General features: G+C 37.4%; 4 protein-coding genes across 4 annotated transcripts; 2 read left to right on the top strand and 2 right to left on the bottom strand.

The window, feature by feature from the left end:
• Positions 1 to 95: 95 nt before the first annotated feature.
• Positions 96 to 2,556, bottom strand: LOC103514790 (spermatogenesis-associated protein 5-like). The gene is made up of 4 exons (XM_026827662.1): positions 2,458 to 2,556; positions 1,691 to 1,882; positions 859 to 1,023; positions 96 to 438 (listed from the first exon to the last, which is right to left on the bottom strand). The coding sequence occupies exons 1-4, from the start codon at positions 2,554 to 2,556 to the stop codon at positions 280 to 282; spliced, it is 615 nt and encodes a 204-aa protein (XP_026683463.1). The 3' UTR covers positions 96 to 279.
• A 526-nt stretch (positions 2,557 to 3,082) lies between these two features.
• On the bottom strand, positions 3,083 to 4,987 carry LOC113469761. Its single transcript, XM_026827661.1, has 4 exons — positions 4,782 to 4,987; positions 3,812 to 4,073; positions 3,391 to 3,533; positions 3,083 to 3,297 (listed from the first exon to the last, which is right to left on the bottom strand). The coding sequence occupies exons 1-4, from the start codon at positions 4,924 to 4,926 to the stop codon at positions 3,083 to 3,085; spliced, it is 765 nt and encodes a 254-aa protein (XP_026683462.1). The 5' UTR covers positions 4,927 to 4,987.
• Positions 4,988 to 5,271: 284 nt separating this feature from the next.
• LOC103514789 (spermatogenesis-associated protein 5-like) lies at positions 5,272 to 10,620 on the top strand. Its single transcript, XM_026827660.1, has 8 exons — positions 5,272 to 5,344; positions 5,788 to 5,897; positions 6,244 to 6,377; positions 7,113 to 7,250; positions 8,338 to 8,449; positions 9,034 to 9,216; positions 10,117 to 10,350; positions 10,615 to 10,620. Exons 2-8 carry the CDS (start codon positions 5,790 to 5,792, stop codon positions 10,618 to 10,620), a joined length of 915 nt encoding a protein of 304 aa, XP_026683461.1. The 5' UTR covers positions 5,272 to 5,344; positions 5,788 to 5,789.
• On the top strand, positions 10,493 to 12,046 carry LOC103514788 (telomere length and silencing protein 1 homolog). The gene is made up of 3 exons (XM_008479691.3): positions 10,493 to 10,774; positions 11,240 to 11,354; positions 11,871 to 12,046. Exons 1-3 carry the CDS (start codon positions 10,632 to 10,634, stop codon positions 12,021 to 12,023), a joined length of 411 nt encoding a protein of 136 aa, XP_008477913.1. The 5' UTR covers positions 10,493 to 10,631; the 3' UTR covers positions 12,024 to 12,046.
• The last annotated feature ends 93 nt before the right edge of the window (positions 12,047 to 12,139 follow it).

The following is a 12,139-nucleotide window of genomic DNA, read 5'->3' as shown; positions in this document are numbered from 1 at the left end:
TGCCAGAAACTTTTGTAAAAAAAAAAAAAAAAAAAAAAAAAAAAAAAAAAAATGTACAATCCTATGAATATAAAAAATTAATAAGGTACAACATGTAATAAATAATATGTTTAATTATGTGTAATATATTATACAATATACTTACATGAAAACTTGATTTTTATATCGTCAAATTTCTTGTCCAGATCGCTAGTAACAATTTTTGAAACGCATCTTGGTTTTACTGCTTTGGGTATTTTTCATAGTTTTATGAGTTAGAGCAGTGTTCTCAGCTTGGTCTCACTTCTTGATGTAATTTTCATAAAGTTTTATGAGTTGGGGCGGAGTTCTCGGTTTGACCAGTTGTAGAGCTGTGAGGAAATCTTGGTGGCTGACATAGGCTGCTTCCAGATTATTTTCCAATGCTGACAGGGCGGCTTCATCACATACAGCTACAATCTGGACCACCAACAAAACAGGATAATTAAATTAAATTGGTTCCTGAAAGCAACCTTACAATTTGGTACTTCCCATTGAGAAATTGGGCTTTTTGTGTACGTACAGGGAAAGATGCTTATTTATCCAGTCAAGATTCAGCCGTAATCTGAGCAGCCTCTTCAGATTAGGTACGTAATATTTTTCCTAATCTTCACAATTTGAGCACTGACCAGTGTTATTATAGGGTTAGGTTAAACCCAAAAAGAAGCTTTCTTTTTCACTGTCGTGGCTTCTGAATAATTGCCGAGTGGGTATCACACTAGGCTTGCACGCCGGAGGTCCCGGGTTCGATTCCCGGCGGGGTCGAATTTTTTTGGCTCTGTGCTTGGAAAGGCTCTGCTTTAACACAACGAAATTTACGATTTGATTGATTTATTTTACCTCTGCACCAGAATATCCTTCGGTCAGGCGCACTAACTCCTCAACACAAACATCCTCCCCCAGGGGTGACCGTGCTAGTCTGATTTTCAAGATGGCGGCCCGGGTCAAGTCATCTGGTAGAGGAACATAAATGAGTCGATCCAGTCGACCTGGCCTGAGTAGAGCCTGGAGAGGAAACATTTTATTCTTTTTTTTTCTTTTTTTTTTTCCTTTAAAGCGCTTTAACACTACGTACAGTAGGTCGTTCGCGCTGAACATTTTATTCTTACTTTTTAGTTTATTATAAAAGGAAAAGTTTGCAAATCAGTGGTGAGACCGGCAATGATGTATGGGGCAGAAACGTGGCCGATGAAGAAGGGATAGGAGAAGAAATTGGAAGTCGCAGAAATGAGAATGGTGGAGTTACGAGACTGAACAGGATAAGGAATGAGATCATAAGGAATAGGATAAAGGTAACAGAAGTGTCGAGAAAGATCCAAGAAAGGAGACTGCAGTGGTATGGACATGTTGAAAGAAGAGATGAGAGAAGAGGCAATTAAAAATTGAATTTTCGACTTTTTAAAGTTACTTTTTCGGAGTTTTGACCTCAGATTTGGATTTTTCACAACTTTTTACGTAGGAATCGACCTTTTATTAATAATATTTTCCCAATTGCAACTCCTCCATTCCCTCTTTATCCAACTGAAAGACCCGCTACTAATCGACTGATCGATCATCAATCGACCGATGAATTCAACTGATCGATCATTGCAGGCTATAAAACTCATCGTGAGTGGCGGGTTTAACTGCTAAAAGGAAGACGGGATAGGAAAAAGGCAGTGAAAAAACTCACCTTGTCTATTCTATCAGGTCGATTGGTAGCTGCCACTATGGTGACATTATTCAGCGGTACTATCCCATCCATCTCGGTCAACATTTGAGCCAGCACTCTCTCCTGAACATTGGACCCTCCTCCTCCTCCCCCGTCTCCTCTCTCTCCTGCAAGCGAGTCCAGTTCATCGAAGAATATCACAGAAGGGGACACCTGGGAAGGGATAGACAGATGCTGTATTTTATTATGTGACTGTTTTAGATTCAAAATAGCTGAACCAAAAAGATTCCGCTTTGGGTGTCCACACTTGCTGTTACAGGCCACTTATGTATTTATCTCAAAGAGGGCCTCTAAATGAAATTTTGCTTTTTTTATGAAAATTTCCCAAGAATTAAAGGAGTCTGTCTCTCATGTTGAAGGAGTAAGAATACGTGGGTTTCGTAGGTAAACACCATGGAATATGCCTTGGCAGTCAGGGTGTTCAGGTTGAAAATTCATATCTCCTTGCTTGGTTGGAAAAAAAACCCATACAGTAGAGCCTCGATTATTTCAACTGATTGGGACCGAGGGTAGTTGAAATAATTCAATTATTATAATAATTGAAATAATTCCGTATAAAACAATGAAAAAGGGGGCAAAATTTAGATACAAAAGAAGACATAGGTAAATAAATACCCAATTTGAACAGATTTTGGGGTTGAAATAATAGAATCAATATAATGGATGTTGAAATAATCGAGGTTCTACTGTACTAAAATACGGCTATAGGTGATAATTTGTTTCCTCACCTGGCGAGCACGCTTGAACACATCACGTACACAACGCTCACTCTCTCCGACATACTTGCGAAATAATTCCGGTCCCTGAAACACAAACATACAAAACATGTTCTTCCCAGGTTGTTTTGACTATAAAGCTGTGTCCACACATAGTCGACGCCGTTGCTCAATCGTTGTCGACTTTTTTTTCATTTAGATTGTACCGTGAAACCGCTTTCGCATTACTTCAAGGCACATTCTTTTACATCCATGCCTATCCAAGAACAGAAAAGTCCGGTCAAACAATTTCCGCCCTGGCCGGGATTGGAACCCAGCACCTCCAGGTTGGGAGTCAGTGCTCTATTTACTTACACCTTCGCTGACATGAAGTTTTCATTATAATTTGTGCAAAAAATGCAAAACCCCAAAAGGGAAATGTGTGTGTGACCGAAGTCCTGTATAGAGTCAAGTCTTAAGCAATACGAATTGGGACACAAAATGCTAAGGTGGGTAATTCGCAAACAACCACTCCGAGCTCCGCACTTCACAACTCGCGTGCAGAAAAAAAAAAAAACACACACACACACACACACACACTTTGTACTGTTTGTGAACTTTTCCTTTTCTAGAAGTGAGAAGTCGTTGATAGATCGTATCAAAAGTTACCTTCTAATGACGGACTCAGTCCCAATGATATATTGAGAATATTTACAATACTCTCCACCACTTCAGTCAAGCCTCCCAAATCTTCCATTTTGTACAGCACTGCATCACTGGTCCCATTACATCTAGCCTTGTGATTGGAAATTGTAAATTTTGTGCTTTCTATGACTTTATAGAACACTATGGGATCTTCTTTTTGTTGACTACCATCTATGCTTAGCATTTGAAAATGTTGATCCAGTGAATCTACTCTGGTATTTTGACTCTTTGAATGTGTTCTGTTGGTATTTTGTTGACTACCATCTATGCTTAGCATTTGAAAATGTTGATCCAGTGAATCTACTCTGGTATTTTGACTCTTTGAATGTGTTCTGTTAGTAACTTGACTCATTAAATCTGTACTTTTATTATCACTGACATTGGTTGAGATCACACCAGTTGGCCTGAAAATAACAATACACAACTTTCATTTTCCTTTTTTGGCAAATATCTTGAGAATATACATAACTTTAGAATGACTTTTGATTGGTTAACATGCATTATTTATGATGATTTATAGCACATAGGTACCTCATATATTATTATGAGTTTACCTACACACATCACACATGCCCTTGTTGCTTAGCATGTAAATAAATATAGGTTGGCTACTTAACTACACAATTAAAAGTTAAAGCACAAAATCATGTTGAAAAAAAAACTTTATACCTATTACATTTACCTCAAAGTTGCTTCTTCACATAGAACCAACTTCTGCACACTAAACATCAATTCCATTCCATAAAAAACAATGATCACGGTCTGATTGAGGTGAACCAGACTACACCTGAGCTGAGACCCCACAGCTGTCACCAAAGCTTGGGGGTCATATTGGTCTATGTCTACAGCACAATGAAGAAATATTTCTGATATAGGTTTGGGTACCTGGCTCAGACTGCTCACCCGAATTGGATCTCCAGAGTTGATTTTTAGATCATGTAACACTGTGAATATAAGCAGTATAAAATGAGAATTGAATTTCGGTACCTGCATACAAGAAGTACACTTCTAAAGTAATTATCTTTCCTTGTATAAATTTTTTTTTTTTTTTTTTTTTTTTTTTTTTGCAAAATAGTACTTGTACAATAGTGTCAATTGTTTAGATGAAGCTGGCTTCAAATGAACCCAGCATTTGATTCAGCATAACATGTATAAGTAAATTGAGCTAAAAATCAAGTAATTAAATAACTCGTTAAACGTAACAAACAATCATGTATAAGTACTTAAATCATCATATTTTACTGCAACTAGTAGGGGTAAAAATAATTAATATTAAAATTTTGTTGAGTCAAATGGACTATGCTCTACAAAGCAATGGTATGTACTTATGATCCAAATACATAGTGGAGCGCTAGAACAAAGTTACAATTTTTGTTGCTCTCAAGATTGCAATCACTCCGTAGGAAGTACTAAATATCTCATATGGCAAGAAATGATGGTGATGTTTTCTTCTTTTATTTTATTTTATTTATTTTTATTTTTTATTATTATTTTTTTTTTTTGTCTTCTCCTTCTCCTTTTTCTTCTCTTTCTTCATAAATTGAGAATTTGTGCTAGAGTGTCAGGCATAGGTGCAGGTGTCAGAGACCCATACATGTAACATAATATTATTAAGCTATGCAATATTTTTTCTCAAATGTGCTGATCCTCACCATGATTTGATAATTGTACTGATAGCAGAGATCTTGAAGATGTTGGCCAAACAATTTTAGCAACGTGTCTATTGTGTTTTAAATCAGTCAGTTGGACAGCTTCTCCTATTTGAAATTTACATAGCTGTATGGCAGAGAGTGACATCAGTACAAGGCTATCCAAATTCAAGTTTTGATTATCTGTTGACAGAATAAATAAGGAAAGTAAAAAAATTAATTGAATGTGATAAAATGATAACAGATAGCCAGGTTAGATGGAATAAGGGTAGCAAGTCTGCCTTGCAAATGCTGTTGTTGTTTCTGTGTCATTGATATTGGCCTGGCAGTAACTTTTTCATGGTGTTTGAAGGTTTGGGGGGTTTAAACCCTCTTTGGACACCCAGAGTCAATACCTGCATCTAAGTGCTAGGTTGCAGGTTCAATTCCTGCCCAAGGGAGACTTCATCTTAAACAGATAAGGTTTGTTCTCAGAACAGCTGCCTTTCTCTTAACCTTGACTGAAGTGGTGGAGAGTATTGTAAATATTCTCAATATATCATTGGGACTGAGTCCGTCATTAGAAGGTAACTTTTGATACGATCCATCAACGACTTCTCACTTCTAGAAAAGGAAAAGTTCACAAACAGTACAAATTGTGTGTGTGTGTGTGTTTTTTTTTTCTGCACGCGAGTTGTGAAGTGCGGAGCTCGGAGTGGTTGTTTGCGAATTACCCACCTTAGCATTTTGTGTCCCAATTCTTTTAGACAAGATTTGTAAAATCACTCTTACACTGATAAAAAAGAAACATCATTAAATTTTAAACAAATAAGATATTTATTTATTTAAATGTAAAAAATCTCTCTTGTAGAGACCCTAGGATGCATGCAGCGTTTCCTCTTTGGATGGCCAGACCAATCTTTTGAGCAAGAAAATGCTTAGAACGGAATACTTACTACATTATTATTTTCAGCGTTATTGGTAGAAGCATTGTAAAAAAAGCATTGCCCATAAACTTTTTTTCTTGCAGGCATGAAGAAATGCAATGGTATTTTGATCTATGGTGTAAATGGCACTGGTAAGACCTCTCTAATACATAGCCTGGCATCTCACATGAAAGTGCACACTGTAGTTATACAGGTAAGTCATTCTTCGATGCATACTCGCCTTTGTAAAGACCTTTTTATTTATAAATTTTAAAATTATGCTTAGCGTGAGTATCCGGCATTGACAGTTAAAAAAAGAAAAGATGAGTGTTTCACTGCCGTTTTTATTTCATGAAACAACTGCTACATTAGACGCGTGTGGTCTGTGTCGTAGCATGTCTGTCCTTTAGTATGCCTCTCATCAGATGGGTGAAAAGAGACACAATACTTCCCATTTAGGTGCTGGGTCCACACGAGTTCCTTAAAGCACATAAGATAAGTCTGCAAAGGACTGAAATATTGTGGCGTACTTTAATGTGAATATGAATTTCTCTTCTCAGGTAGCTGACATGTTTAGTAAATTCTATGGAGAGGCCGAGTTCAGACTGAAGGCAGCGTTTGATGCTGCGTTAGACCACGCCCCCTCCCTACTTCTGTTGGACAATCTGGACGTACTGTGTACGGGTAGAAACAGGTAGGTAGATTCGTGTAAGCTTAGCCCATCCCTTGGGGCAGTTGCCCCTACACCTAAGCCTCGGAGTGGGTGTGTATGGAGTTATAAGCTGGTTCCTAAATAAGCTCGAAGATCTGGGCGATCTTAAGTAGGTTTTTGGTTAGGTGTTTACCATGGATCTGTCTACATAGCGAAATGTTAAGCTTTGGTGGTCAGTTCAGAAATATTAAAGTTTTTTTTTTTTCAAGTATTTATTTATTTAGTTTTAATAACACTTTACAATACAGAGATCTTCTCCTAAGCTGTTAATAATGAAGCTTCTAAGAAAAGATGTTTTTGGTGGCAATTTACAATGAATCATATGAAAATTACAATACGCGAGACCTTGTTTAGACTGCTGGGTTAAAGGGACTTTTCAGTCTCATTTTGGTTTCATGAATAAAGAAAATTTAAAAAAAGTTGGGTTTTTTTTTCCAAAAAAAAAAAATTTTTTTTTAATTTTAAATTTTTTTTTTTTTTTTTTTTTTTCAAGTATTTATTTATTTAGTTTTAATAACACTTTACAATACAGAGATCTTCTCCTAAGCTGTTAATAATGAAGCTTCTAAGAAAAGATGTTTTTGGTGGCAATTTACAATGAATCATATGAAAATTACAATACGCGAGACCTTGTTTAGACTGCTGGGTTAAAGGGACTTTTCAGTCTCATTTTGGCACTATAAACAGGGTATACGGTATATTCTATTTTATTTGAAGGTCTGATCAGGAACGGCGTTTGCTGTCTTGTTTAGTGACGCAAGTGGACCGTCTCCACGAGTTACAAGCTTGCGTGGTTCTTCTAGCCGTTACTACCAGTCTGGACAATGTGGACGTTTCGCTTCGAACCCCGGGAAGGTGAGACTACGTGCTAGATAATATAATATTTTTTTGTACTCTATGTGCTAGATGTACTCTACGTGCCATATAGTAATTTAAATAATAAAAAATGATTGTCCTTTCTTTTTGTTATTATATCACAACTTTGGTGCTCACTGCAGCATTGTAGGATTTTCCAAATGTCTCAATAATCCAGCGTCCACTGTTTACCTACCAAGCTGGCACCAATCGCTATGTGCATTTATATTATAATGGCCCTGTTCATAACCACGGCCTAAAAGGACTTGGAGGTTTTTTCAAAAGGCCAAGGATCGCGGAGGTTTTTTCTTTTTTTTTTTTACTTCGAGTCTGGCAACACTGCTTCATATCTGATCCCATGACAAAAGTGAGGTTAGGTGCTATGCTATCTCTTTCTCTTTTTTGTTAACATGTTAACTTTGTACAGAACTACAGAGTACAGAACTTCATTACTTCAAGTTTGCAAGTGTTTTTCTACATTTACATATTAATAAGATATGCCATGTCCACTCCAAAGTCCAAGAAACCTTCTCCACTGATCACGGCTAACTCTCCCAAAGTTGCCGTGTGGTATCAGTGTAAGAATTGCTCAATATATCTCAATCAGAAAGACAGTGGATTACACTCGTGTGAGGAATTGATGAAAGTAAAACACTCATTCATCTTGAACAATGATCTGTACAGTTTTATTGAAGATAGCTACTCATTTTCCTCACGAGGCTGAGTGGGCCCCGCAACAGCCGGTCACGGAATCAATCATTTGCGTGATACAAATTTCTTGACCCCGCCGGGAATCGAACCCGGGCCTCCCGCGTGCAAGGCGAGTGAAGTGACCACTACGCCATGGGAGAAGCTTTAACACGAGATTGAAAAATATTATTGTTATTATTATATAACTCTTTATTAAGATTTTGCAATATGTATTTACAAATAGGTACACAAATAATGCAACAAAATGATAACAGATTGACGAATGATACGAAAATTGAAGAAATAAAAGAAAAAAATACTGAAAAATCCTAACTCAGAGGCGGGATTAATGTCTACTTCATTCTCTTCCATCCAAACCAAACCCGTCTGGTTCCAGATTAGACCAGGAGATCGAGCTGCCCGTACCTTCTCGTGACCAGCGCGCGGCCATACTGCACTGTTTACTCACCAAAGTACCGCATAGTCTAAGCACAGATCAAATCCAACAGGTTTGAATATATGACTTTATTTATTTTTTATACATACATTTACAATATACATTTTCAGGGTTTATACGCGACCTGGAAAACGTGGAAAAGTCATGGAATCTGAAAATCAACCAAAAAGTCATGGAAAATCGTGAAAATTTAAAGAAAACTTGGAAAAGTCATGGAATTCGCCACCCGGTCATTTTTTTTTTTTTAAGAATGTTCAAATTAAATACATCAAGTTTTTCCGAAAACGGCCTGCGGCGAATTCCCCCCTCATATTCCTTGACGTTCTTAAAATCGCATATTTTATTTAAATGAAGGGGTAATCTTACTGATTTTTAAGTACCTCCGCCCCCTAATTTTCTGGAAAACTCATGGAATTTCATTCCGGGAAAAGCGTTTAACCTCGATTTTATCCGTTCTCCTATCTATGCTTATTCTAAAGATCAAATATGACAAAATGAGAGGATGGATGCAATTTTATGGCCAAGTCTACTATCCACACTAAAGACCAGAAAAAAAAGTCCAGGTCAGTTTCCTTCTTTCTTTGCTACTTTTCTCTATTTGCTCATCATTCTTTTTCCCTTTTCCAACTTTATCAGGTAGCCTTCATAACACACGGCTTTGTAGGCGGGGATCTAGCCACACTCCTCAGTAACGCTACATCAGCGCTCCTAGTGGAGACTGAGGGAACTGGTCAGGTGCTGAGTTATGATGGAGTGATGCGAGCTCTAGATCATGTCAAGCCCAGTGCTATGAGACAGGTGCTTGTGGAGGTGCCCAATGTAAGTTACTATGTACGGTCCATATGATCGTGAGAACGGCAGACCCTGCCCATTTACCTTTCCGGGAATTATCAATATTCCCAAGGAAAGGTGGGAAATTTTGAATAAATACAGACACTTGGAGTAATAACATGGTCGTCTTGAGGGGTATTTCACTATCATTTTGCAGACATCCTCGATACGCATAACCTTCTAATTCCCAATGGTCCGCGCCATATAAAATTATTAGCCTGTCTAACCACAAACAGTGGACAATGCTAATTTCCCTTTTAGAAAAAAATAATAATAAATAAAATAGTCTGTCCCTTGAGCTCTCAAAGTTTGAACTCATTTCAAAAAAAATGATGGGACTACTGTGTATGTCTTCACAATCATTTCCTGTTATAATGCTACTTGACTTAAAAAAAAAAAAAAAAAAAAAAACTTTTTGTCTTTCACCACATTTTTCCTTATAAAAATTTTTTTGTTAAAAAAAAAAAAAAAAAAAAAAAAAACAAAACAAATATACTAGCTATTAAGTTTATAAAGCTATTAAGTGTAGCTATAAATAGAAAACACTCCAAACACACCCCTCATAAATATGATGGAGGCCCTTGCCCAACTTGGGTGAAAATTCGGCTTTATCTTATCTCAGTGCTACTTGAAAAAGTATCCCGTTTAGAAAACATTGTGCTTTAGTACATTAAAAAATTATTAGTATAACTATAATAGATTAATGGAACATGGAACCAACCTCAGTGGTGTAGTGGTTAGCGCGGTGGACTTCGGATCTGGAGGTTAATGGTTCTAGTCCAGGGAGCGACATTTGTGACAAGTAATTCCTTCCTGGCAGTATAATGGAACAACTTGTTTTAAGCTGACAGTCTAAATAAAGCACCCCTTATATTTTTTCTTCCACAGGTGAAGTGGTCAGACATCGGCGGTCAAGACGAGGTGAAACTGAAACTCCGCCAGTCTGTGGAGTGGCCACTCAAACATCCCGAAGCCTTTGCCCGTCTGGGCATCAAACCACCGCGCGGGATTCTAATGTTCGGACCGCCGGGCTGTTCCAAAACCATGATCGCCAAGGCTTTGGCCACGGAGAGCAAACTCAACTTCATTTCCGTCAAGGTAAAACTCCCGTCTTCCTTCTTCGCTTTCGAGACGAAAAGACCTTGGCGGTTACAGTTCCCTCTATTAAATCTCTTCAAAAAATTGATTTAATAAATTTTATGGGAGGTTTTTTCAAAAATTTGAAATTTGCGCCGCGAAAATTTAAATTTGTGAACAACTCTCATGAAACGACTGTAGTGAAGAATAATAATAATAATCAGAAGTGTAGTACCTAGTACTGTAGTGCTGAAACTGGCCCTCTAGTTAAGGAGATTGTTCCTTCTTCCTTCTCAATTTTCATTTAAGATCTAGATTCCAGAGCCATGTCCGAAGAAGGATCTTCACAACATATAAAGTCTGAGGACAGTTCTCCTCAACCTATAAAATTCAAGTCAAGGAAGAAAAACCTGAGGACGCGTAAGGATTCTTCCGAGGAAGAGGACAGTGAAGAAGAGATGGAAGCATTGTAAGTTTGATAGGGAACTATGGAAAAGGTACAGCACTTTCTAATGAAAGTACAGCAATTCCAGTACTGAAACAAAGGGGCTGTATCCCAGTCAGACACCTTGGGCTTGATATTTGCAGATGTTGTACTGGTGATTCTGTTAACTGTAGAACACACTCTGAAAAAGGCCCATAGGATGTTCCTAAAGGTCTAAAGCTGTGTCCATACCCAGTCAACCTTGCCGATCAATGATTGCTATGGTGTATTGATGTTGACTGGAACCATACACTGCCTCAACAACATAGATTCATCTCGTTGATAGATGTGGTCAACTAAGTGTAGACACAGCTTATTGTTGAAATACACATATAGTATGACTGACATCTGAATTGGGCATTGATGATGCCCAACAAAGGATCCACAGAAAGAGTCATGATAAGTGTACAATTGTAGCCCAAGCATTTTTTATTTTTATTTATTTTTCAGGAAGAAACTAGAAGAAATGAAGAGTTTACAAAAACTGAGACAAAGGCCAAATGGTGTATCCATCATAAGTTTAACAGTGGGTGAGAAAGTTGCTGAAGAAGATGAATTATTAGTGGTAAGTCAAATCTCTCTCCCATTTTCCTAGTCTTTGTACAGAAATTGTTATTCCAGCCATTGGGTAGGTACCATTTCTGTGAATAATGTTCAGTTGAAGAACTAGAAACTAATGTTCTCTCTCAGGCAAATTTCACATCTAGACTGCAACTTGTAGTATAGGGCAGTTTTCAAGTTGATGGCTACATAGTCTTATGGGCCTGTTCACACTTGAACTCTAAGTTTAAGTGTGAACAGGCCTATAAGACTATGTAGCCCTCAATATGAAAACTGCTGTATACTACCAGTTGCAGTCTAGATGTGAAATCCGCCTCAGAAGGACTAGTCTAAATAAAATCCAACCCAGTAAAATGAGGGTTGAATTATCAAGTTTACCCTACACAACAAATTTTGTCCTTTGTAATTTCATGTAATTGTATCTGTTCATTGAAATACTTAGGTATAACCAATAGTTTCTAATCTAAATAAATGAATCACATTGAAATAAGGGGAATAACAACGTATTGTTCTCTTGCAGAAAGACCCTTTCAAAATAAAATCTGGAGGCCTTGTGAACATGTCAGCTCTAAAGAGTGGACAAGTTAAGAAGGTGGATGATGCCTATGATACAGGGATCGGAACTCAATTCTCGGCTGAAACCAACAAGAGGGATGAAGACGAGGAGATGTAAGTAGGGAACCTAGACTATATAGAACTTGAGGGACCTTTATCATTTTTAGCCATTTATGAGGAAGATGAACTCCAAGTTTTTTTTTTTTTTTTTTTTTTTTTTTTTAACAAATATTT

The sequence above is a fragment of the Diaphorina citri genome, unplaced genomic scaffold (genome assembly GCF_000475195.1).
Source record: "Diaphorina citri unplaced genomic scaffold, Diaci psyllid genome assembly version 1.1 scaffold1223, whole genome shotgun sequence".
NCBI lineage: Eukaryota > Metazoa > Arthropoda > Insecta > Hemiptera > Psyllidae > Diaphorina > Diaphorina citri.
The sequence above is the reverse complement of the archived record's forward strand: the minus strand, read 5'-3'. Positions and strand labels throughout refer to the sequence as shown.

What these genes read in the sequence shown, in the direction of transcription:
- LOC103514790 (XM_026827662.1), bottom strand. Translation starts at nt 2,556, where the DNA reads ATGTTTTGTATGTTTGTGTTTCAGGGACCGGAATTATTTCGCAAGTAT. An exon ending in TGTTCAAGCGTGCTCGCCAG is followed by an intron (nt 1,883 to 2,457) that starts GTGAGGAAACAA and finishes ATCCCTTCCCAG; the next exon opens with GTGTCCCCTTCTGTGATATT. An exon ending in GACCTGATAGAATAGACAAG is followed by an intron (nt 1,024 to 1,690) that starts GTGAGTTTTTTC and finishes TTTCCTCTCCAG; the next exon opens with GCTCTACTCAGGCCAGGTCG.
- LOC103514789 (XM_026827660.1), top strand. Translation starts at nt 5,790, where the DNA reads ATGAAGAAATGCAATGGTATTTTGATCTATGGTGTAAATGGCACTGGT. An exon ending in TCGCTTCGAACCCCGGGAAG is followed by an intron (nt 7,251 to 8,337) that starts GTGAGACTACGT and finishes GTCTGGTTCCAG; the next exon opens with ATTAGACCAGGAGATCGAGC. An exon ending in GCACAGATCAAATCCAACAG is followed by an intron (nt 8,450 to 9,033) that starts GTTTGAATATAT and finishes CAACTTTATCAG; the next exon opens with GTAGCCTTCATAACACACGG.
- LOC103514788 (XM_008479691.3), top strand. Translation starts at nt 10,632, where the DNA reads ATGTCCGAAGAAGGATCTTCACAACATATAAAGTCTGAGGACAGTTCT. An exon ending in GAAGAAGAGATGGAAGCATT is followed by an intron (nt 10,775 to 11,239) that starts GTAAGTTTGATA and finishes TTTATTTTTCAG; the next exon opens with GAAGAAACTAGAAGAAATGA. An exon ending in AAGAAGATGAATTATTAGTG is followed by an intron (nt 11,355 to 11,870) that starts GTAAGTCAAATC and finishes GTTCTCTTGCAG; the next exon opens with AAAGACCCTTTCAAAATAAA.
- LOC113469761 (XM_026827661.1), bottom strand. Translation starts at nt 4,926, where the DNA reads ATGTCACTCTCTGCCATACAGCTATGTAAATTTCAAATAGGAGAAGCT. An exon ending in AGTACAATTATCAAATCATG is followed by an intron (nt 4,074 to 4,781) that starts GTGAGGATCAGC and finishes TTATATTCACAG; the next exon opens with TGTTACATGATCTAAAAATC. An exon ending in TGTGAAGAAGCAACTTTGAG is followed by an intron (nt 3,534 to 3,811) that starts GTAAATGTAATA and finishes TGTTATTTTCAG; the next exon opens with GCCAACTGGTGTGATCTCAA.